General features: G+C 37.6%; 1 protein-coding gene across 35 annotated transcripts in view; it reads right to left on the bottom strand.

Moving 5' to 3' along the window:
* Positions 1-24,211, bottom strand: part of Pcdh15 (protocadherin 15) — a 1,553,555-nt gene that overhangs the window by 353,640 nt on the left and 1,175,704 nt on the right. For all 35 annotated transcript variants that reach the window (XR_001779427.2, XR_001779431.2, XR_001779430.2 and 32 more), the window contains one exon: positions 5,117-5,225. Coding sequence is in view for 18 of the 35 variants with exons in the window: in XM_017313785.2 (XP_017169274.1) it covers positions 5,117-5,225 (109 nt within the window). In the remaining 17 variants the exon portion in view is untranslated. The remainder of the gene's footprint in view (positions 1-5,116; positions 5,226-24,211) is intronic.

Below are 24,211 nucleotides of genomic sequence, written 5' to 3'. Positions count from 1 at the left end.
ACCTGTCCCAATGAACTATGCTGCAGAGAAGGAAAAAGGTGTGATAGAGAAGGAAAAATGCAGCTTATCGATGATGAGCAAATTATGTGGTGTTTGAAAGGCCAACACACAGAGGATAATTTACTCCTAAGTGTCTTGCACCATGTATCAACAAAGGAAAAATAAGCAAGTAAGCAAGCAGGCAGCAGGCAGCAGGAAGACAGCAGGCAGGCAAGCAAGCAAGCAAGCAAGAACAATGAAAAGTCTGGCCTTTCCCCTTCATAAATGTGGACTCTATAATACAACACAAGATGTCTCTTGAGACATTTTCTTCAACTTTTTAATGGACATATACATGGCAAATCACATATTTCTGTGACTTCTCCTGTGTAATTGTATATGCACCCTACTGTGACAAAGTAATGCTTAAGGATACTTATTAGGGTTCATGAAGGCTTATTAACAAATTTGAAATAAGGTTTCTGGCTTTACTCTTTTCATCCTTAACCAGTTCATGAAACCAACATTTTAGTTGCTATGGTATTTGAAATATTTTTATATGTCATAATTTCGTGACCAGCCAGAAAAGTAGGTTTAACAACATTATAATTTAGATTATAACATATCTAAATGGTATTTAGTACTACTGATTATTACTTGTGTCATAATTGCTGTTCATACAATAGTGAGCATCAGTAGCTTTTCACACTACTTAGAAGTAAACTTCTAGCCTGTAGGAAGCCACCCTCACATTCGCTGTTGCAAGATGGCGCTGACATCCTGTGTTCTAAGTGGTAAACAAATAATCTGCGCATGTGCTGGGGTAGTTCTCCACCCCATGTGCTCTGCCTTCCCCGTGACGACAACTCGGCCGATGGGCTGTAGCCAATCAGGGAGTGACACGTCCTAGGCGGAGAATAATTCTCCTTAAAAGGGACGGGGTTTCGCCACTCTCTTGCACTCTTGCTCTTGCTCTCTGGCTCCTGAAGATGTAAGCAATAAAGCTTTTGCCGCAGAAGATTCCGGTTTGTTGCGTCTTTCCTGGCCGGTCGCGAACGCGTGTAAGACTAGCCTATGATGCCCATGTTAATGACAATGTTAAAACTGTGCTTGCTATGAGGGAAAACTTAGGAGTACAATCAGAAGCAAGAAACTCTCAAATATATGGAGTATTTCCGTACAAGTCAGTGGCTTATTCTGCTTAGGATGGGGTTTGAAGGCCTTCTTTACTGTTGTTTATGATTAATCTTCTGTCTCAGGTCTGGTGCATCCTGATATTGTTACTCACCATCTATAGAAAGAATTGTACCTAAAGGAAGTCACATGATCTTTAGACACCTGCTTATACACCTACTGAAAGCTTGCAAAATGAACAGACTTCAGTTTTCCTTTTCTCCTGATGATAATTATTTTTCCTGGTGATAACTATTCTAGGACACCAATCTTACTGACAGTGCTGGTAAAGTTTTTGATAACCATTTACATGAACTTCACACACCAATTCAACACTCCTATTCAATGTGTTTGTATGCAAGGATTAGTGACCATATAATATGTCATGTGTCATATGGAGTCTCAGTGATACAGGAAGACAGAACATCTACTCTCTCTCCACGACCTGCAATGAGCAATAGTTTTAGATAACTTGTAGAAAATGTCTTTGACATGACTAAGATAACTGTTGCTATTAATATGGTGTTAAAACCTGTATGGTAGGGGCTGGAGAGATGGTTCAACAGGTAAGAGCACTGAATGTTCTTCTAAAGCCTGAGTTCATTTCCCAGCAACCACATGGTGGCTTGCAACCATCTGCAACAGGAACTGATGCCCTGTTCTGGTGTGTCTGAAGATAGCAACACTGTATTCATATACATAAAATAAATAAATAAATAAATAAATAAATAAATAAATAAATAAATAAATCTTTAAAAAAATCCTGTGAGGTAAAAAAGAAATTAAAATAGATCTAGTTGATTTAATTCATCTGGCACATCAGTTTTGTGGTAATTTGTTGGAGTTTCTGTTTTGTTTTGTGTTTGAGGTTTTGTCTAGAGTACAATGAAATCAATCTATAGCCAAAGAAGATAGTTTGTATAATTCCAATAATCTTCCATTTAATCAGCCTTATTTTCAGTTCAGAATGATCTATACTGGAGAGTAAGCTCTCCAGTTGAATTTGAGAAGACTATTTTGTTTCCTGTAACTGGAGAGAAGAGTGGTTTATAGATAATGATTTGATTTGGACTTTGTAACATCAACTTGTCTCTCTTCACATCTTTCTAAATTTTTCTTTTCAGCTGAAGGTGCTCTTCATAAGCATTAGTGAAACTTTGATTTCAGTGACATTTCTCAATTTCTGTCTAGTTTCTATTAGCATGGCTGTTTCTTTGTTGCTCTTTTGTATTTGAGGTACTATCCCTCTGCTTTCCATTATGTCTTTGTATGCCCCTCCATTTAGCAATTTAGAGACATAAATAGGAGACTGAAAGACTTTGTTCAGTGGGCTAAGGATTGGTCTTCCTGAGGAAAACAATAATTGACTTAATTTTCTATCTACAACATCCATACTTACTGTTTCTCTCGTTTAATTTGATTCCCTCATATCTGTGCATTGTAAATTGTATTATATGGGAACTGAGGATGTCATGTTAATGCTCTATGTTAGTCTACTGCTGGTTGTAGCTATATCTGCTTTATATGTTTTTTAATTAAAAATATAAAGGTTATGCTCTTCATGTTCCCTTGCAGGATTTCATGGAGCTTTGTTCTCTTTTGTTTTGTTTTACACACAGTGCCCAACACACTTTCTATTTCTTCCAGAGGACCCTCTGTGACTGAGTAGCATCATTACTCCTCAAGTCTGTTGTCTGTAGAACCTTTCCAAATGAAGATCATGTCTGTTGCTGTTTTGGGGGAGTCATCAGGTCAGTATGAGATCAGAGGCCTTCCCAAGTTTTTTTTTTTTTTTCTGTATGTATACACAGCCTAAGTCTTGCTGTTGCTCTACCTTAGAAGAAACACGTGGAAGTTCTTACATCTCCAATGGATTCTGTTCTCTATCCTTCAGCCTTTTTATTTATTCCCTGTCCCTGTCGTGTTAGGCAGTCACAAAGGCGAGGCACTTGCTGCAAGTGTTTTGATAGATACCCATGGGGAAACATCATTTTCCCCATGGTAACATGAGAGACCATTTCTGATGGTGCTTCTAGGGAGCCCCTGGAAAGGTCAGAGTGTGACAATTTTGGTAAAGGAGGCCCTGAGAGATCTCTAGCTTTATTGTGTTCACTGCAAGGGCTGACAAGTTGTGTTGAGGAATCAGGCTGCTACAGGTGTGGTGAGCACAAAGGTCGCTGCCATTATCATGATTCAGTTGCTTTGCCTATATATCAATTTTCATCTCTGATAAAGTTGATTTGGTCTTTCTTTTCCATTCATTTCCTTCTGCTCATTTTTCTTCTTTCCTCTCCCTATCTGTTTTTTTTTGGGGGGGGGGTATATTAGTTAGCTATGTGTCACTATGGAAAACACCTGAGGTAGAGTACTTATTTACTGAAGGTCAAGTCTAAGGGTCCATTGCTTCAGGGCCCCTGCTAGGAGTGGCAGATGAGAACTGCAAATCAGAGTGAGTGACAGAAAGAGAAAACAAACAAGGTCCCTCAGTCTTCTGAGCATGTCCGCGGTGACCAAAGAACACAATTGGAACACTTTACACAAGTACACCACACCCACAATGCAACCATCCTAGACACTAAGGCTTTCCATGTGACCCTTTCCAATCAGGAGTGGGTAAATCTTCAAGGGTCATTACAGGACAGTATTTCGTAATTTTATCCACAAGAGACTAACTCTTTCATCTAAACTTGCAACTCAGCATAGAGTCTAAAATAAGGCCTTAACCAGAAGTAAAACTGCATAATTATTGAAATAATGAATAGAAAATCAAATCACATCAAAAGACTTAAATATATACATAACTTATGGAAAAAACTCAGTTCAGCAGAAAATCTTATTTTGTCTTTATTAACAGAACTCTAAATTTGAATGTTTTCCCAGGAGTCCCTAATTCAAAGCGAGACTAAAATTCATATTTCTATTGTTAAACACAAAAGACCACCCGTTAATCAATCTGTTTGAGTTTCACATCCATAAAAACATTTATTAACTCATTTAAGGATCAATGAAGTTCCAATTTTTAAAAAAATTTAATTAGATATTTTCTTTATTTGCATTTCAAATGTTACCCCCTTTCCTTGTTTCCACCTCCAAAACCCCACTATCTCCTTCCCCATCCCCCTGCTCACCAACCCACCCACTTCTGCTTCCTGGTCCTGGCATTCTCTATACTGGGATATCCAGCTTTCAAAGGACCAAGGGCCTCTCTTCCCATTGATGACCGACAAGGCCATCCTCTGCTACATATAAAGCTGGAGCCATGAATCCCACCATGTATACTCTTTGGTTAGTGGTGAAGCTCTAGTTTTTAATGAAGGGCAGTATAAAATTGTCCAGAATCTGCCTAATATGGTGATTTGTGTATGTGAGCATACAGTCTGAAGGCAAAGCCAGAGATTAGGACTGGATGATAATGTCAGATCCTACCGAGGACACTCCCAAGTCATCATTTTCAACTTGAGAGATGCTGGTTTCTCCCATGTACTCATCTTTCCAGTGTCTATCAGTCATGCAAATCAGCAACACATACATTTTATCAAGGTAATTTAAGAATTTTTTGACAAATGTCTTCAATTTTGCATCTTGTGCAGCTGATAACATGGATAAAAATGGGTTAGCTTAAACATTTTCAGAGGAGAAACGGGCTATGTGTTTCTATATCATGTTCCTCTGGGTTGTAGCCCTTTCCTTATTTCACAAGCTTCAACAAACCCCACATTTCTTTTGAATTCAAAAATCATTGAAGAATGTTTTTTAGCTAATCTATATCTTGCTTGTTTTATAAAGGTAACATTGTCTGTTCTATAACATCTTACCGAAACAGGAAGAAGGAAAGGTTGGATTTATATCTAATTTTGTATATGTTAATTCCAGTAAGAAAAATATTGTTATTAAAGAACTTGATGTGACTTGACAGTATTTGTTCATAGATTTCTAACAGGATAAAATTTTGGCAAATACAAACCGACAAGGATGGAGTAGAGGATGCCAGGTCGATCAGATGGTGGTTGGATGTTTCGGTCCTGATCAATGGCTTGGATAGGTGGTGTCACCAAAATAGGGTTCAGTTCTTCCTGGAAGAAAATTCAGAGTGTTTAGCTGTGCTTCACACTCACACTTCAGAGGAAGGTGACACCAGTACGCTTGCTTAGATTTGGACAGCTAGATATCCCCTACTCGGGCACTGAAATGCAATTGCTTAGACTTATAATTTGATACCTCCTCTCCCTAATTCTAAATATTAAGAGGAAATGAGCTCTCTCACATTCAAAACGAAAGCCTGTAGTAGCTATGTGTGCAAAACTTTATCTAAGGGATTCTCCCAGGAGGAAGCCAGGGAAGAAAATTACAGTGTTAAGCTGCTTAGAGGACTTAAGCAAAAAATGTAAAGGCATTAAAGAGCTCCCCATGTGAGTTCTCTGTTTTAGAGCAGATTTGAGTCTCTGTACTCTTTCTTTCTTAAATAATTATTTTTATCCAAATAATTATAGTAGAATAGGGGGAAAACACTCAAAACATATTTTAATTCAGTAGAAATCAAAGCCATGCCACTCATTCCCATGTCATTAAAATAAAGTACATCTTACAGTTGTGTTTATTAAATTAATAGTGGTTTTGAAATGATTTAGGATTTTGGCAGACGTCTTTAAGTCACTGTTCCTCAGTTTGATGTCCAGGTGTATCCAATGAGCTGTTAAGATTGCTGTCCATGTGCAGGGAAGAGGCATAGTAAGTTAATCAGATGTAGGGTCACTGGCTTCTCTTGCAGAAGTTCCCAGAACCCACATGGCAGCTCATAACTCTCTGTAACCCCAGTTACAGGAATTGCTGCACCCTCTGCTGGACTCCATGGGCACTGTACACACACACACACACACACACAGAGTGTGGTTATACACATTCAGGAAATCACTCAATACACATAAGCATTAAAATAATACATCTTTTAAAATGGATGTAAACACTGATTTTTTTGAAAGGGACCAGGTAATAAGAGTTGGTTCTGGCAGTCCAAAGGGCTGTGTGGCAGCCTCTCACCTCTGTCACTTTAGCAAAAGAGACACAATTGGACACGGCTCAGCTAAAGGAGAAAACAGTGTGCTGTAGAGAGAACAGTTAAAACCTTACTTACAGGCCAGCTTGAGAAACACTACACTAGATAACATTTTGAAAACATAATATTTCTGGGAAGCTTTCTCAGAGAATTAATGAATTGTACGGCTTTTCATAGTGACTCCAAGAAAATGGTATTTTGTTTTATGTGCATTCAGTAAGCATTCACTAATGTCTCCATGAAATAAGGCTCTTAGAACATGGTTGAGGAAACATTAGAGTTTCCAACTTTCAGCCAAAATATATACGTACATCTAAATGGTACATCTAAAGGGAAATTTTTTTTTCTTTTTTCAAGACAGGGTTTCTCTGTATAGCCCTGGCTGTCCTGGAACTTACTTTGTAGACCAGGCTGGCCTCGAACTCAGAAATCTGCCTGCCTCTAACTCCTGAGTGCTGGGATTAAAGGCATGTACCACCATGCCTGGCTCAAGGGAAATAATTATTTTTTTCTCAGTGTATCAGAGAGGACTTCACTATGCTTCTATACAACTTATTCAGAAACAAAGATTGTTGAACTAGGGGAAGGGGGGAAGGGATAGGGGATTTTTGGAGGGAAAACTAGGAAGGGGGATAACATTTGAAGTGTAAATAATGAAAGTATCTAATAAAATAATAATAATAAAAGAATGTTGAACTATGCCATGTACTCTTAGGCAAATCCAGCTAATTAAATTCTCAGTGGACCTTGCATGGTGGTGGCTTATATTTAAAACTGCACAACCATATTAAGTAACCACAGGCAATACACTTTTATTAAAATCATAGGGATCAAATATAATTATTGACCAATGGTTATTACTTCGCTTAAATCTCAGGGTCTATATAGTTGTTTGTATATTTTCTAAGTGGTATGCCTGTATTTTCCTATAAATAATGAGATATTGTGAGCAATAGTTTAGTAACATTTTATCTCTTCTTAATGTGAATTCAGAACCATGGATATACCACCTCAGTATAAAAACTGCCCTATTACACCCAAGTAATTATTCTTTTTTTTCTATCATACATATAGAAAGTTTTTTTCTAGAATTCTCTTATCTTTCTCCCTCACTCCTTCCCTCAATCCCATTTTTCCTCTCCCCATATTTAATTTTCAACTGTTTCTTTTCAATCCCTCTCTTACACACCAGCCCTTTACAGCAGTCAGCTCAGTTCATATATAATAATATAGTTTCCCCTAAAGTGAAGAAAGTCCAAGGATCTATCTTTGCTAGTATTTGAACAGCATCTTTTAGTCAGACCTGAAGAGAAATTGCATCACAATTAACTCATAATTTAATTCGTATGATCCTCTACAATCTATTCCACATACCCAGGAATTCTCAAGTGTTTCTGGCTATTGGAGAAACAAAACCCTTTTTTCCCCAACTTTTTATTAGGTGTTTACTTTATTTACATTTCAAATGCTATCCCGAAAGACCCCTATACCCCTCTCCCCGCTCCCCTACACAACCCTTTTTATTATCCACACTATTTAAGAACTAGAATCTTGGAGTGTGAAGTAAAGGAACCTCACATGAACAGCACCCTGATGACCCACTTTACTCTCCTCGCTTTGTGTAGATCTGCCAAGCTATCAATCCAGGATATGTTTTGGGTTTGGTAATTCATCATACAATTTAAAAATCCACTTTCATTATTATCTAGGCTCGTTGAAATGAGCAATGGGGATTTAATTACATTATTTAAAGTTACATAAGCAATAAGAAAACTGAAAATAGCAAACAAAATCAGTGGGGATGGAGAAGTGCTAATTAGATCCCTCATCTTACATCACCGCCTGGTAATAAGTATCCTGCAATAAAAAGTGAGGAAATGAAGGAGATGTGGATATGGTTTACAATTACTTTACTTGACATTAGATGAATAAAAAAATGTAAGTACTTCAGGAGACTTGATCTGGAAGGAGAAAACAGATTTTTTTTCCTAGAATAATTCAGTATTGCTAAGTGACTATCATGCTTATACTATTTTATATTATAAAGAAATAACAACACCAATAAGAATAAGAAAAGAAAAATACTCTGGATTAAAAGGTTTGTTTATTTACTTATTTTAGAACATTTGGAGAGGTGCTGTTTTTAAATCTCTTGTTAGGAATATTAGGATTGGCATTTTCCTCTCATCCTCTAGACTATATGCAACACTAAGTAAGAGAAATTTTCTCACCTGCTATAATTCAAGAGTTTGGCAGAAAAATCTAGGATCATAAATGTGATGACTATCATTCCTTGTCAACTTGCCTACATCTGGAACTAACTAAAAACCCAAGTGGCTGGGCACACCTGTGAGGAATTTTTAAATAATTGGATCATTTGTGGTAGGACGATCCCTCTTTAATCCAGAAGTCTATATCTGGTTCACCCTTTCTTGTGGCCATTTTATGAAGAACACTGAAGAAGGAAGCTTGCTCTCTTTGCCTGCTTGTCCTCACTCCTTCTGGGAACTTCATTCCTTCATTGCTCTACTTCTTCAGGATTCCTGTATATACTGAAGATCAGCTGAGACATACAGCTTTGTGGTATGAACAACTACTGGATTCTTGGGCTTTCCATCAGTGGACAGTAGAGAGACATTGGTAGGCTAGCTGGACCACAGCCTGGGAACCACTCTAATAAACCATATATATATATATATATACACACATACACACCATATATGTATATATAAAAATTACATATATAATATCATATATACATATACTCATTATGTATCATATATTTAAACAAATATGTATTGTATAGATGATAAATTACATATGTATTACTATATATGTACATATATAATATCCATTATGTGGCACTAATATAATGTGATATTATATTATATTATATTATATATGTATGTATGTATGTATGTATGTATGTATATTGGTTCTGTTTCTTTAGAGAACCTAATAGGTAAAATGAATGAGTATTCAAGTATAATATTGAAGATTAACTCTCAATTTAATCATTATCTTTAAATCTGAAAAATTTTAAGTATTACAAAATACTGAAGATTATACTTAGTTGAGGATATGTTTGTTAAAAAATAAAGTTTTTACAAACAGCCATCATTTTAGTTTGAAATGTGTTTTCATTAGAAAAACAAAATAAATAGCATGCCTTCTAGAAGCAAAAGTATCTTTATGATCTACCTATTTATTTGTTGTGGTTGTTGTTATTGTTATTGTTGTTGTTTATGTTTCTAAATTAATATGAGACATGTTTCTGGGACTTTGAATCTGGATCAATGATATAGACTGTACTTAAGGTGGATCTTCCTACCTCAAATGATTCAATTAATTAAATCAATTAATTAAAATCATTGATTTTCATTCATAGATATTATATATTGAGAAATGCCCAACAGTGGGAGACAGAACCTGAAGACACCACCTCTAGTAGATAGACAGGGCCCCTAGTGGAGGGATGGGATTACCAATCCACCTTCCTGTCTAAAAGAAATGCAGGGACAAATGGAGCAGAGACTGAAGGGAAAGGCTATCCAGTGACTAGCCCAACTTGGGATATATTCTTTGGGTGAGCACTAAACCCTGACACTATTACTATTATGTTGTGCTTGCAGACAGGAGCATAGCATGGCTGTCCTCTGAGAGATTTTACCAGCAGCTGACTGAGACAAATGCAGATGCTAAAAGCCAACAACTGGACTAAGGAACAGTTAGGGGAAGGATTGAAGGAGTTGAAGGGGACGGCAACCCCATAGGAAGACCAACAATGACAACTAACCCAGACCCTTGGGAACTCCCAGAGACTGAGTCACCAACCACGGAGCATACATGGGCTGGTCCAAGGCCCCCAGACTCCCGTGCCTGGTCTCAGTGGGAAAGGATGAGCCTAATCCTGTAGAGGCTTGATACTCCAGGGAAGATGGATGTTGGTGGGGGGACACCGCGTCAGTGGTGAATGGGAGGGGAGATGGGGAAGAACTCTGGGAAGGGGACTGGGAGGAGGCAACATTTGGGATATAAGTAAATAAAATAATTAAATTAAAACATTAATACAAATTTTTACAAATTAAAAATGTTTGAACTGTTTGTGAATGCACCTATGCCATGGTATGTATAAGTCAATGAGAAAACAATATTTAAAAACCATATTATATATTCCTTCAACAAAATAATGCTTAGAGTGTACAACAGGGAAGCCTTGGGTGGCAGCCTTCTTCTTTCTTCTCCTTTCTTCTTTCTTCTTTCTTCTTCTTCTTCTTTCTTCTTTATTTCCTCCTCCTCCTCCTCCTCCTCCTCCTCCTCCTTCTTCTTCTTCATTGTATCATAAATTCAGTATTTTCCAAAAAGTCTTTGGAATTCTTCTCTCACAGATTTGCGTGTGTGTGTGTGTGTGTGTGTGTGTGTGTGTGTACAGAAATGATAAACAAACTCAATATGTTTTTTCATATATTTGTATATAGATAATTAGACTTACATGATCCCTTGAGCGACCACTATTATTTGGCTTATTTTGCTTTTTGCCAGTTGTAGAAACAACACATTGCCTGGAAGATATCAGAAAATGTCCCATGTTCTCTGCCTTTGGTGTATGTTTGAAAGGCAAATTAATTTGGGGTGAGTGACAAAGCCAATTAGGCTGTATTGAAGGATTTTATCATGTCTTATTAACAAATGGGACCCTTACATATAGCTGTGAGGCGTATATACTCCACAATGAAAGACACCAGGCCTTCCTAACAGCACTGATCATTGTCTTCTCTAGAACAGCAGTGCAGAGAGCACTGGGCAAAAGTCAATGGGCAGGACTCATGAAAATAATATCAATACCCCCAGAGCCATTGGAATTTTATATTATAGCCAGACAAACATCAAAATTCACTGGGATGACATCAACAAAGCCCCCTTCATTTTGTTGTCTTGATGATGGAATTCTGCGACCCTTTCAACATTTAAACAGGTTTATTCTGATATGCACCTGAACTTCTCTCAGGTGTATACTTGCCTTATGTACAGAGATTGAAATCACTTTCAAAATGTGCATTTGAATAGCCTTTCAGCTATTATGAGGACTTTCACCAAATTCCACCTTTCAGAATGTTTCTTTGAATCTCTGCCTTTTCAATTTATTTCCTCTGAAGTTTGTGGCTCTGCCACTGTGGCTCTCCAACCCCTTCGTTATTTCCTAGCAGTAGGCCATAAAATCTACAGCACAAATAGGAAACCTATGGGCTCACTTCATGCTGTTCACACCACAGAGTCCCAAGGCACTGTTGCAAATCAAAGGCTATGGGTTAGCTTCCAGGAATCAATATGGACAATAGTCCAGTTCAAGGACATCCATCTCACAGACACTGTGAAGAGGATCCACAGGTATGTTTCTTATAACCATGTTTCCAGTCTTACTCTTCTCTGACGGCTTCTCTTGTTTTGTTTCTTATAGCCTTAGGACTGACTGAGAATACCGTCTCTTAACCCACCTTCCAAGGATGCATTGAAGGAATGCTCAAGAAGATGGTGAGAACTCCTCATGTACTTTTGACGTTGAAAGAAGGGGAGACAACAAGCAGTCAAAAATCGTTCCTTATGATAATGGAAAGAAAATGTTGGGAGAAGTTGTTCATCAGTTTTAACTTGTTGCACTTAACGGTGGCTGTGATTCATGGAGTACACTTTCTGATGAGTCCTTGTAGTGACTTTGTCACTAAAGAATAATTCCATTCGGGGCATATTTGTTAACAGTAATTTTGTGAGAATTTTAGGGTGGAATTTCCCCTACTCTGTCAAGTTCACATTTTTTTTTCAAATAGGATGGCAAAAGAGAATGAGAAACACACACATGCGCACACACATGTACACACATACATGCACACACACACATATATACAAGTGTACATACATCAGGCATACACACATGCACACACAAAAGTAATATTGCATACACATGTACACACAAATTTGTGCACACACTCAAGCACAAACACAGCCACATACACATATATACACACACTCACATAAACACACACATACACAATACATATATAAGTAATAATTTTTAAAATTTTGTTTTCAAGAAAATGAAATCTTAGAATTCTCAGGTGCAATACATAATTTGACAAAAGAAGTACATTTAGTGTCTTAAGGCCATGATCCAGAGTTATTTGCATACTATTTTAACTGCACTGTTTTATCAGTTTATTAATATATGTGAGGTAAATGTGAATGCTAAATAAATGTGAGTGAAAACAGATTTTTTAAAAATAAATAGCAATGATGACATTCTGGCTGCCAATTCATTAATGATTATATTAGATACAGACACTCTAAACAAGGCAAAATAAATTTTTATGGATAAAAAATGAATATAAGAAAAAGACTCAAATGGATTTAAGATAATGTAGGTGAAAATAAAGAAAATAGAAGGTTAATTAGAAAGTCCTGGTTCAGTACTGTGGCTTTGCCATGAAATGCCCCATATAGCCTCATGGGTATGCAAACCAAGTGCCTAGGTGGTAGCAATATTTGGAAAGATGGGGGATCCTTCAGGGAGTGTAGTCTCACTCAATGAACTGAGTCATTAGGAGGTAGATCTTGGAGCATTACGGTCTGGCACCACTTCCTGTTCTCTCTGTTTCTGGACTTCTGATTCACTATGATGGGTTTGTTTTGTGGTCTTATTGGAATGCTCCCCCTTCCCCGTCTTGATGAATGTAAGCCTTCTGAACTCATGAACCAAAATAAACCTTTTGTCCCTTAAATTTTGAAAGGTTATCTTACCTCAACAGAAGAAAAATAACTAAAATAACAGGCAAGCTATCCCAGTGGGTAAAGAGATTTCTGCACAAACCTGAGTTTAAACCCTGGAACCCAAGTAAAGGCGGAAGGAGCAGCCTGACTCCGCGGCGTTGTTTCTGACTTTCATATTTGTATTGTAGCATGTGTGTGTGTGCCCACATGCACATCATGGACATAACATTTAAATAATCCTGAAAAGTATTTGCTCACCAAATAAAACAGCACTAACTAAAGATGGATCCTATAGTAAGCATAGTACAGTAAGACGACCACGTGATCTGTGACAGAAAAGTTGTAGATTACACTCTAGAAAAACCCGCACCTCATGGCAAGTTTGAAGGGCTTAAAGCTCAGAATGAAAGGACGTTCTTTAAATTAGAAGTAGATTCTATAACTGCAGTGCTTTTTATGTGGAAAACTGAAATGATTCTGAGAAGTGCTCATATCTGTGATGCCCCAGTAACACACTGAGTCTTTCTGCAGCGGAAGCCATTCACTCTAGAATGCTTTGGTGCTACCTGAGTTATTTGCACTCCAGATAGCAGAAGAAACAGGCATTAATCATGTTCTCAAGGTATACGCAGATACCCAGGCATGTAGCATCAAGTGTGTGACAAGTTGTAAACAGCAATAAGAAAGAAAATTGTTATGTGTATCATGGGTGGTCAGAATATGTACAGCAGAACTAGGAGGGTATCAGGGAAAGGGAAAACGATAAAATAGATTATACTAAGTAGGAAACTGCTCCCACAAAGCTATACTAAGCCCCATGGAGATGGCAGGTCTGGTGGGATGGGGGCCAGGTGGGGACATCCTCTTGGAGATGGGGTGGGGGAAGAGGAATGGGATGAGGAACTGTACACCAGGAGGGGAATAATAACTGGACTGTAAAAAAAAATTAAAGGATAGTAATAATGAAGAAGGAGGAGGAGGAGGTGGAAGAGGAGGAGGAAGAGAAGAAGGAAGAGGAGAAGGAGGAGGAAGAGGAGGAGGAAGAAGATGAAGAGGAGGAGGAAGAAGAAGAGGAAGATAAGGAGGAGGAGGAGGAGGAGGAGGAGGAGAAGGAGGAGGAGAAAAATATTATTCTCAGAGGCACATGTAAAAGAAGACTGTGTAACACATTAGCTGTTTTTAAAAAATATGTTCTTCATTGAATGTGAGAAACCTTATCTGATGATTATTATCTATTCAATGGATTAAAGCAGTTATATTTCATTCATGAGATCACAACTGAGATGAACAGAGAATACTGACAGAGCCTCAGATCCCATTCTTGTGTTCCTTATCAATCACTACTTGTTGTCCATCCTGAACTGACCCATCTGCTAACATCACCAACAGGTGGGAGTTGTCTTTAATTTTATATGCAGTGAAAACTGTCTATCGATATGAAACTCATCTCTTCCTGCTTCATGAGGCCATCAATGCCTGTGAGATGTATATTCACAGTAACTCATAGTCTTTATAACATAGTTAATTTAGGTATAAGCAAACACTCTTTATTGATGTTCCCAAGGGTTGGTTTGTTTTTATTCTAGGGTACTGTAGACAATGCTCCTAGCCCCTCTTGAATGCTTACACACATGGATAGGCTCCTGTCAAACCAAAGAATAAAGCAACTGAAGGGATGTATGGTCTAATCGATGGGATTACTGTTGTTCTGCCAAAGATGTTGCATTGATGTATCATCTTAGGATAATCTAGGTGCTCCACATCTTTCCCCCAGTTTATAATCCCAGTCTGTGGAACATGGCCACTCTTCACAAATGGTTACAATTAGTACAGATAACCAAGATAGCACTAGAACATTCTAGAATGAATGGCTTCAGTTACGGAACAACTCAGTGTGCTCCTGAGGGTCACAGATCTGAACCTTCCTCACAAGCATTCCAGTTTCCTACAGAAAAACACAGATGTTATAGAATCCACTTACGCTCTGAAACCTTTAAATGACCATGTTCTTTTGCCATCAATTAATAGACAAAATTAATCCAGTCTCCAGAGTACATAAAAAAGACAGGGGCTCACAGCTCTTTACTAAGACAGCTGTTTAGAGGCATGAATAGCTTCATTGATATATAGAGCATTGCTTCGTAATTTTAAAACCATCTCCAGATGGAAAATCTGAAATTGAATTATTTGATTATTATATTTACACATAAGTTAGAATTCTGGGTGCAGGAGTTGCATATTCAATTAAGATGAATTTTATTTAGGCTGATTAAAGTGAGGCACAGTGAAATTATTTTTCACAAAAATAAATCATTTAATAGTTTTACATCCAATTTTGGAAAATTATTCTTTATATCTTAAAAATAAACATTTGAAATGACAATCCCATAATCCGTTGTCCTACAGATGAGCATAGTAATCTATTAAGTTCAGTGTTTACTGGAACTTTAATGGCCAGGCAGGAGGCGTAAGCTAGATAATGTTTTGGAGTCTTGAAGGAACTCATAAGGGATCAAAATGTTAGTGCTTCCCAAGTTAATTTACAAAATATATTGAGAGTACATTTATTGATAAGCATTTCCAGAAAGCACTTAATGAAAATATATACATTGGAGTATAATGTGTGAACATTTCAGAACAATAAGAATTGTATACACTCGAGCATTTATATCTTGAATAAAGAAAATTTGATACAGTTAGCAAAAGTGAGGCTGACAGAGACAAGGATAGGCTTGTCTCTGATAGGGCTGGACAACAGAGGAAAGACAGACACACAGTTGGTTGATACATACATATTGATGATAGATGATAGTTAAAAGGAGATGAGAGATTATATAAAGAGACAGATAAGTGTAAAGTATAAATGGTGGATACATGAATATAGATTATATAAAGAGACAGATAAGTGTAAAGTATAAATTGTGGATATATAAATTATAAGTAGATAGATATACACAGAGGCAGATGATATGCAGATTGAGGAGAGATACAGCACATTAATATTAGCAGTGATAATAACAGTGGAGTCCTTGATCAGGCACATTCACTGCAATGCTTTGTAAGTACTGGAGAGTTGGAGGTTTGGGTTATTTTTGGTTTTTTGTTTTATAAGAACACATAAAGAATACTCCACAAAAATACTCCCTTGACAAATGAAATAAAGACTATTTTTTACCACAGCACTTATAGAACCTTGAACTAGAATTTCTAAACCTTGGCACCAACAAGAGCCACAATCCATAGGAGCTTTTGATTCTGAACTCTTATTGTTCTCAAATAGCTGTTTAAAATACTTAAGTAAATTTGGATTATTCAGGGAAACTAATTTATTCAGAAATAACTCATGACTAGATCTGTCTTTGAAGATAACTATGTTTGCTGTAGAACTTTTCCCTATGAGCCTTTGAGCCTTAAGAGGAGTGAATCAGAGTATTATTTAGATATTTTTGTATTAATCATTCTTTTTATACACTCTATTATCAAATAAGGTTTTCATAAGAATATCAGAAATATTTTATTAATAACAAACACAAATTCTGATCGATATTTTGAAATATTTTATTTCTATTTTTAATTATGTATATGTGTTTATGTGAATGCAAATGCCTGGAAATGTCACGAGATGGGGTCAGTCACCCTGAAACTAGAGTTACAGGAAGTGGGGTATCTCTTGGTTTTGGAGCTTGACATTCAGTCCTCTTCAAGAGCAGAAAGTATTCCTGATAGGGAAATCATGTCTCCAACCCTACATATCTGGGTCTTACATAGTGCTTTTAGCAAGCTATTGTTAAGTAGAGCTCTCCCATGAATATAAATATTATTAATGATACATAAACACAATTACTAATCAACTGCTATTTGTTATGTAGTAAGTATGGGCCAGTATAGAAGAGATATGTTATACTTGCAGGTTTTATAAATACTGCTTAAACTTTAGTAATGCTTGTTATGAGTCTCATTTCATTAAATATCTAATAGGATAAATTAATTCTTATTCTAAATGACAGATGAGTTTTTCTTTTCATAACTGCTTAAAAGTTTATTTAGTACTTTCTGATCTGATATTTTACTTCTTGTTTTTGTGGTGCTGGGATAGAACCAGAGCCTTGGACAGAGAATCCAACATTCCATCACTGAATTACATTCTCACCCCCTGCCCTGTCCTGTATTTCAAATAAACATTTTCAATTTCATATACTAAACTTGTATTTAGAATGAATAAGAGAGAGGTTAATATCACTCTCTGGTTGCAGTCAATCTAATATGTTGATATTATATGACTTGTTCATTTTTGTTATGAATGATATCATGTTCTGTCCAGAAAATATGTGTAAAATTGTAAAAAGAAAAGGGGGAACCTTTATAATCATACATAGTGTATTCATGAGACTGAAAAAAAATGAACCAAATGCTCATTTTGGAGGCATAAATTCAATGACCTTTTTGTGTAAGAAGAGGCATGTTTTGTTACAAATAGATCTTGTCCCACTAAAGTGTCTGTATGGCTTAAATGATAAGAATAAGAATATGCAGATTGGGGCACAAATCCCTTCAGGTCCATGCCAGCACCTGGCTACCTTGGGCGCGGAGTCTATGGACACCCACAAGGTACACACAGGACCCTCCATGGGATCTTAAAACCTCTGGTGAGTGGATCACAACTTCTGCCAGGAGGCATGTTCAAACACCAGATATCTTGGCACCGTCACTGCAGGAGGAGAGCTTGCCTGCAGAAAGTACTCTGAACACTGAAACTCAAGAGAGATCTAGTCTCCCAGGTCTGCTGATAGAGGCTAACATAATCACCTGAGGAACAAGCTCTAAACAGAGACAACTACAACAACTAACTCCAGAGATTACTAGATGGCAAAAGGCAAAAGTAAGAATCTTACTAACAGAAACCAAGACCACTTACCATCATCATAATGCAGCACTCCCACCCCACCCAGTCCTGGGCACCCCAACACATCCAAAAAGATAGTCCCTGATTTAAAAGCATATCTCATGATGATGGTAGAGCACATCAAGAAGGACTTTAATAACTCACTTAAAGAAATACAGGAGAACACTGCTAAACAGGTAGAAGACCTTAAAGAGGAAGCACAAAAATCCCTTAAAGAATTGCAGGAAAACATGACCAAACAGGTGATGGAATTGAATAAAACCATCCAAGACCTAAAAAGGGAAGTAGACACAATAAAGAAAACCCAAAGTGAGGCAACACTGGAGATAGAAAGTCTAGGAAAGAAATCTGGAACCATTGATGCGAGTATCAGCAACAGAATACAAGAAATGGAAGAGAGAATCTCAGGTGCAGAAGATTCCATAGAGAACATCTGCACAACAATCAAAGAAAATACAAAATGCAAAAAGATCCTAACTCAAAACTTCCAGGAAATCCAAGACAGAATGAGAAGACCAAACCTACTGATAACAGAAGTAGATGAGAATGAAGATTTTCATCTTAAAGGGCCAACAAATATCTTCAACAAAATTATAGAAGAAAACTTCGCAAACCTAAAGAAAGAGATGCCCATGAACATACAAGAAGCCTACAGAACTCCAAATAGACTGGACCAGAAAAGAAATTCCTGCTGACACATAATAATCAGAACAACAAATGCACTAAATAAAGATGGAATATTAAAAGTTGTAAGGGAAAAAGGTCAAGTAACATATGAAGGCAGGCCTATCAGAATTACACCAGATTTTTCACCAGAGACTATGAAAGCCAGAAGAGCCTGGACAGATGTTATATAGACACTAAGAGAACACAAATGCCAGCCAAGGCTACTACCCAACCAAACTCTCAATTACTATAGATGGAGAAACCAAAGTATTCCAAAACAAAACCAAATTACCAAATTCACACATTATCTTTCCACGAATCCAGCCCTTCAAAGGATAATAACAGAAAAAACCAATACAAGGACAGAAACCACGCCCTAGAAAAAGCAAGAAAGTAATCCCTCAACAAACCAAAAAGAAGACAGCCACAAGAACAGAATGCCAACTCTAACAACAAAAATAATAGGAATCAATAATTACTTTTCCTTAACAACTCTTAATATCAATGGTCTCAACTCCCTAATAAAAAGACATAGACTAACAGACTGGCTACACAAACAGGAGCCAACATTCTGCTGCTTACAGGAAACCTATCTCAGGGAAAAAGATAGATACTACCCCAGAGTGAAAGGCTGGAAAACAATTTTCCAAGCAAATGGTCTGAAGAAACAAGCTGGAGTAGCCATTCTAATATCAAATAAAATCTACTTCCAACCCAAAGTTATCAAAAAAGGCAAGGAGGGACACTTCATACTCATCAAAGCTAAAATCCTCCAAGAGGAACTCTCAATTCTGAATATCTATGCTCCAAATGCAAGGGCAGCCACATTCATTAAAGAAACTTCAGTAAATCTCAAAGCACACATTGCACCTCACACAATAATAGTGGGAGACTTCAACACATCACTTTCATCAATGGACAAAACATGGAATCAGAAACTAAACAGGGACACTATGAAACTAATAGAAGTTATGAAACAAATGGACTTAACAGATATCTAAGAAACATTTTATCCTAAAACAAAAGGATATATCTTCTTCTCAGCACCTCATGGTACCTTCTCCAAAATTGACCATATAATTGGTCACAAAACAGGCCTCAACAGATACAAAAATATTGAAATTGTCCCATGCATCCTATCAGAACACCATGGACTAAGGGTGATCTTCAATAACAACATAAATAATGGAAAGCCAATATTCACGTGGAAAATGAACAACACTCTTCTCAATGATACCTTGGTCAAGGAAGGAATAAAGAAAGAAATTAAAGACTTTTTAGAGTTTAATGAAAATGAAGCCACGACATACCCAAACTTATGGGACACTATGAAAGCATTTCTAAGATGGAAACTCATAGCTCTGAGTGCCTCCAAAAAGAAACTAGAGAGAGCACACACTAGCAGCTTGACAACACACCTAAAAGCTTTAGAAAAAAAGGAAGCAAATTCACCCAAGAGGAGTAGATGGCAGTAAATAATCAAACTCAGGGGCGAAATCAACCAAGTGGAAGCAAGAAGTACTATTCAAAGAATCAACCAAATGAGGAGCTGGTTCTTTGAGAAAATCAACAAGATAGATAAAGCCTTAGCCAGACTCACTAGAGTGCACAGGGACAACATCCTAATTAACAAAATCAGAATGAAAAGGCAAACAGAACAACATATCCTGAATAAATCCAAAACACCATCAGATCCTTCTACAAAAGGCTATACTCAACAAAACTGGAAAACCTGGAAGAAATGGACAAACTTCTAGACAGATACCAGGTACCAAAGTTAAATAAGGATCAAGTTAATGATCTAAACAGTCCCATATCCCCTAAAGAAATAGAAGCAGTCATTAATAGTCTCCCAATCAAAAAAAGCCCAGGACCAGATAGGTTTTGTGCATAGTTCTATCAGACCTTCAAAGAAGATCTAATTCCAGTTCTGCACAAACTATTCCACAAAATAGATGTAGAAGGTACTCTACCCAACTCATTCTATGAAGCCACACTTACTCTGATACCTAAACCACAGAAAGATCCAACAAAGATAGGGAACTACAGACCAATTTCCCTTATGAATATTGATGCAAAAATACTCAATAAAATTCTCGCTAACCGAGTCCAAGAACACATTAAAACAATCATCCATCCTGACCAAGTAGGTTTTATTCCAGGGATGCAGGGATGGTTTAATATATGGAAATCCATCAATGTAATCCATTATATAAACAAACTCAAAGACAAAACCACATGATCATCTCCTTAGATGCTGAGAAAGCATTTGACAAAATCCAACACCCATTCATGATAAAAGTCTTGGAAAGATCAGGAATTCAAGGCCCATACCTATCTACAGCAAACCAGTAGCCAACATCAAAGTAAATGGTGAGAAGCTGGAAGCAATCCCACTAAAATCAGCAACTAGACAAGGCTGCCCACTTTCTCCCTACCTATTCAACATTGTACTTGAAGTCCTAGCCAGAGCAATTCGACAACAAAAGGAGATCAAGGGGATACAAATTGGAAAAGAGGAAGTCAAAATATCACTTTTTGCAGATGATATGATAATATATATAGTTGACCCTAAAAATTCCACCAGAGAACTCCTAAACCTGATAAACAGCTTCGGTGAAGTAGCTGGATATAAAGTTAACTCAAACAAGTCAATGGCCTTTTTATACACAAAGAATAAACAGGCTGAGAAAGAAATTAGGGAAACAACACCCTTCTCAATAGTCACAAATAGTATAAAATACCTTGGCGTGACTCTAACTAAGGAAGTGAAAGATCTGTATGATAAGAAATTCAAGTCTCTGAAGAAAGAAATTAAAGATGATCTCAGAAGTTGGAAAGATCTCCCTTGTTCATGGATTGGCAGGATCAACATTGGAAAAATGGCTATCTTGCCAAAAGCAATCTACAGATTCAATACAATCCCCAACAAAATTCCAACTCAATTCTTCAATGAATTAGAAAGGGCAATCGGCAGATTCACCTGGAATAACAAAAAACCCAGGATAGCAAAAACTCTTCTCAAGGATAAAAGAACCTCTGGTGGAATCACCATGCCTGACCTAAAGCTGTACTACAGAACAATTGTGATAAAAACTGCATGGTACTGGTATAGCGACAGACAAGTAGACCAATGGAATAGAATTGAAGACCCAGAGATGAATCCACACACCTATGGTCACTTGATCTTCGGCAAGGGAGCTAAAACCATCCAGTGGAAAAAAGACAGCATTTTCAACAAATTGTGCTGGCACAACTGGTGGTTATCCTGTAGAAGAATGCGAATTGATCCATTCCTATCTCCTTGTACTAAGGTCAAATCTAAGTGGATCAAGGAGCTCCACATAAAACCAGAGATACTGAAACTTATAGAGGAGAACGAGGGGAGAAGCCTCGAAGATATTGGCACAGGGGAAAAATTCCTGAATAGAACAGCAATGGCTTGTGCTGTAAGATCAAGAATTGACAAATGGGACCTCATGAAACTGTATAATTCTGTAAGGCAAAAGACACCGTCAATAAGACAAAACGGCCACTAACAGATTGGGAAAGCATCTTTACCTATCCTAAATCAGATAGAGAAGTAATACCCAATATATCTAAAGAACTCAAGAAGGTGGACTCCAGAAAATCAAATAACCCCATTAAAAAATGGGGCTCAGAACTAAACAAAGAATTCTTACCTGAGGAATACCGAATGGCTGAGAAATACCTGAAAAAATGTTCAGCATCCTTAATCATCAGAGAAATGCAAATCAAAACAACCCTGAGATTCCATCTCACATCAGTCAGAATGGCTAAGATGAAAAATTCAGTTGACAGCTGATATTGGTGAGGATGTGGAGAAAGAGGAACACTCCTCCACTCTTGGTGGGATTGCTAGCTTGTACAACCACTCTGGAAATCAGTCTGGCGGTTTCTCAGAAAATTGGACATGGTACTACTGGAGGATTCTGCAATACCTCTCCTGGGCATATATCCAGATGTTCCAACTAGTAAGAAAGAAACATGCTCCACTATGTTCATAGCAGCCTTATTTATAATAGCCAGAACCTGGAAAGAACCCAGATGCCCCTCAACAGAGGAATGGATACAAAAAATGTGGTACATTTACACAATGGAGTACTACTCAGCTATTAAAAAGAATGAATTTTTAAATTCCTAGGCAAATGATTGGACGTGGAGGGCATTATCCTGAGTGAGGTAAACCAATCACAAAAGAACTCAAATGATATGTACTCACTGATAAGTGAATATTAGCCCAGAAATTTAGAATACCCAAGATATAAGTTACAATTTACAAAACACATGAAACTCAGGAAGAACAAAGACCAAAATGTGGACACTTTGCCCCTTCTTAGAATTGGGAACAAAACACCCATGGAAGGAGTCGACAAAGTTTGGAGCTGAGACAAAAGGATGGACCATCTAGAGACTGCCATATCGAGGGATCCATCCCATAATCAGCCTCCAAACGCTGACACCATTGCATACACTAGCATGATTGTGCTGATAGGACCTTGATATAGCTGTCTCTAGTGAGACTAGGCCGGGGCCTAGCGAACACATAAGTGGATGCTCACAATCAGCTATTGGATGGATCACAGGGTCCCCAATGGAGGAGCTAGAGAAAATACCCAAGGAGCTAAAGGGATCTGCAACCCTATAGGTGGAACAATATTATGAACTAACCAGTACCCCGGAGCTCTTGACTCTAGTTGCATATGAATCAGAAGATGGCCTAGTCAGCCATCACTGGAAAGAAAGGCACATTGGACTTGTAAACTTTATATGCCCCAGTTCAGGGGAATGCCAGGGCCAAAAAGTGGGAGTGCATGTGTAGGGGAGTCGGGGGGTGGGGGAGGTTATGGGGGACTTTTGGCATAGCATTGGAAATGTAAATGAGGAAAATACCTAAAAAATATTAAAAAAAGAATATGCACATTGGGAAAGAACCCCTTTGATAAATAGGATACCACGCATCAACACTGAAAAGGAAAAACTCACAGGAAACCCCGGAAACATAATATCCTCATTGTCTTTGGTGCTCATATGCCTGGGATCTCCTGAGAACACAAGGAAAGCAAACACTAAGGCCCCCATGCTTTCTTTATGGAAGAAACTCAAAACTCAGCCTGCCTCATGAACTCTACACCTTAGCTGAGCCAGAAGCAGGAGAGCAACTTCCTCAGATGGAATCTTCTCTTCATGTCAATTCCAGCATCCCACATCTGTTTTCTTCAGCGATGAAACATTTGGTTTTATCATTGGGAGAAATCTGACCCAGATATGGATTCAGACCACTGCTCTGTCCCTGTGAGTGAGCCTGAAGTTGTAAATCTCTCAGAGGAGTTATCGATACCTCCGAACACTGGTGCCTGTAAAGTACCAAGGCTAGCGTCATTAGTCTTTTCCAAGTGATTCTGGGTATTTTCCTCCAGGGTCCCTGACTGCATCAATTAGATCATTCAGTGTTTCCTTAGAGGTTCAACAAGATAGGTCTATCCTTCATTCTCCGCTTTGGTGAATTACAATTAATTACTCTTTAGAATATAATTGTTTTCCCTACTATATTGGCCTCTTTTGGAAGAGTGTATACTATTACATTAGCATCAAAAACCATTGTTAAGGAAGCCTCCCTCTAAAGGAACAGTAACAGCCAGGACCTCCGAGGG

Source organism: Mus musculus, chromosome 10 (genome assembly GCF_000001635.26).
Source record: "Mus musculus strain C57BL/6J chromosome 10, GRCm38.p6 C57BL/6J".
Classification (NCBI taxonomy): domain Eukaryota; kingdom Metazoa; phylum Chordata; class Mammalia; order Rodentia; family Muridae; genus Mus; species Mus musculus.
Note: the sequence above shows the minus strand (reverse complement) of the source record. Positions and strands in the feature narration are given on the sequence as shown.